Source organism: Corapipo altera, unplaced genomic scaffold (genome assembly GCF_003945725.1).
Source record: "Corapipo altera isolate COAL_440 unplaced genomic scaffold, ASM394572v1 129200, whole genome shotgun sequence".
In the NCBI taxonomy this organism is placed as follows: domain Eukaryota; kingdom Metazoa; phylum Chordata; class Aves; order Passeriformes; family Pipridae; genus Corapipo; species Corapipo altera.
In genome coordinates this window covers 1-1,617 of record NW_020890607.1, presented here as the reverse complement: position 1 = coordinate 1,617, position 1,617 = coordinate 1, and the positions used below count along the sequence as shown (strand labels likewise).

The window sequence follows — 1,617 nt, the reverse complement described above, 5'->3', positions numbered from 1 at the left end:
CTCCCAGTCCCTCCCAGTGCTCCCAGTCTCACCAGCTGCCCGGCCAGCAGTGGCATGTACTCGATGATGGCCAGGCGCACCCTCCACTTGGCGTCCTCGGCCAGCTCCACGATGGCGGGCAGCAGGGACTGGGAGAGCTGCCGGATCCCGATCACCTCGTTCACGCAGTCCAGGTTGGAGATGATGTTCAGCCGCACCTCGGGGCACTGGGACACACGGGGGGTCACTGGGGAGCTCTGGGAGGGGCGGCCGGCCCTGCACGGGGGTACTGGGAGGGACTGGGGGGGTTACTGGGAGCAGGTGGCAGCGGGTGGCACCTCCCCAGGTGTGCCCAGGTGTGCCCAGGTGTGTCACCTCGTCCTTGAGCTGTGCCAGGAACAGGGGCAGCAGGTGCTCCACCGTGTTGTCCTTGCCCAGGATCGGGGACAGCCCCATGATCACCGAGGCCAGCGCCGACTTCACGTGCTGGTTGGCGTCAGACACCAGCTCCTGGGACGGGGGGACAGGTGAGCACAGGTGGGACAGGTGGGGACACACTGACACCCGAGGGCACCCCCACGAGGCCTGAGGCCACCGGGAGGTGCCAAAAGGTGTCCCCAGATGTCCCATGTGTCCCAGGTGCCCCCAGGTGTGTCCCAGGTACCCCCAGGTGCCCCCGTGCCTCACCTTGATGCAGGGCAGGATCTGGCCCATGATCACGGCCTCGCGACAGTCCGGGGACAGGTTCTCACAGAACTCTGGGGACACAGAGGGGACATTATGGGGGCATCAGGGGGGTTTAGGGACATTTAGAAGTGTGACGGGGATTTGAGGACATTCAGAGACGGCAACACACGGATTTGGGACCGTTTTGGGGTGGTGACAGGTGGATTTGATGACCCAGGGGGTGGTGACAGACGGATCAGGGGACACTCTGGGGTGGTGACAGACGGATCTGGGGACACTCTGGGGTGGTGACAGATAGATTTGAGGACACTCTGGGGTGGTGACAGACGGCTTTGGGGCCGTGCCGGGGTCCCCGCTGACCTTTGACCTTGTGTGAGGCCGCCGCCCGCACCTCGGCCTCGCAGTCCTTCATCAGGCTCTGGAAGGCGCCCACCAGGTCGGTCTTGGTGATCTCGGGCCCCACCGCGCGCTGGAGCTGCGGGGACACGGTGCCACTGTCCCCACGTGTCCCTGAGGGTCCCCACGTGTCCCTGAGGGGTCCCTGCACAAACATCCCCCCAAACTTCCCCCCGACCCCCCCGGGGGTGCCCCCACCTCGGTGAACTTGTCGGCCACCATGTACCGCACGCGCCAGGACTTGTCCTCGGCCGCCTGGCGCAGGGTGGGCATCACCAGCCCCTCCAGCTCCTCCTGTGGCAGCAGCTGCGCGATGCTCACACAGGCCTCGACCGCCAGCAGGCGCACGGAGTCCTGCGGGCACGGGGGACAGGGGGACAGGGGAGGGACAGGTGAGCCCCAGGCACCCGTATGTGCCCACAGCTGCCCCCCCCAGGTACCTGTATGTGCCCACAGCTGCCCCCCTGGGTACCTGTATGTGCCCACAGCTGCCCCCAGGTACTTGCAGGTACCCACAGTGCCCCCCAGGTGTGCCCAGGTGTCCCTGAGGTACCC

General features: G+C 66.5%; 1 protein-coding gene across 1 annotated transcript; it reads right to left on the bottom strand.

Annotated features, from left to right (window-relative positions):
* Positions 1-6: 6 nt before the first annotated feature.
* LOC113942442 (serine/threonine-protein phosphatase 2A 65 kDa regulatory subunit A alpha isoform-like) lies at positions 7-1,416 on the bottom strand (the record flags this gene model as incomplete). Its single annotated transcript, XM_027633571.1, has 5 exons — positions 7-206; positions 355-489; positions 667-737; positions 1,027-1,141; positions 1,261-1,416. Coding segments are annotated over 5 exons (677 nt in total), but the record flags the coding sequence as incomplete, so codon positions are not given.
* Positions 1,417-1,617: the final 201 nt, after the last annotated feature.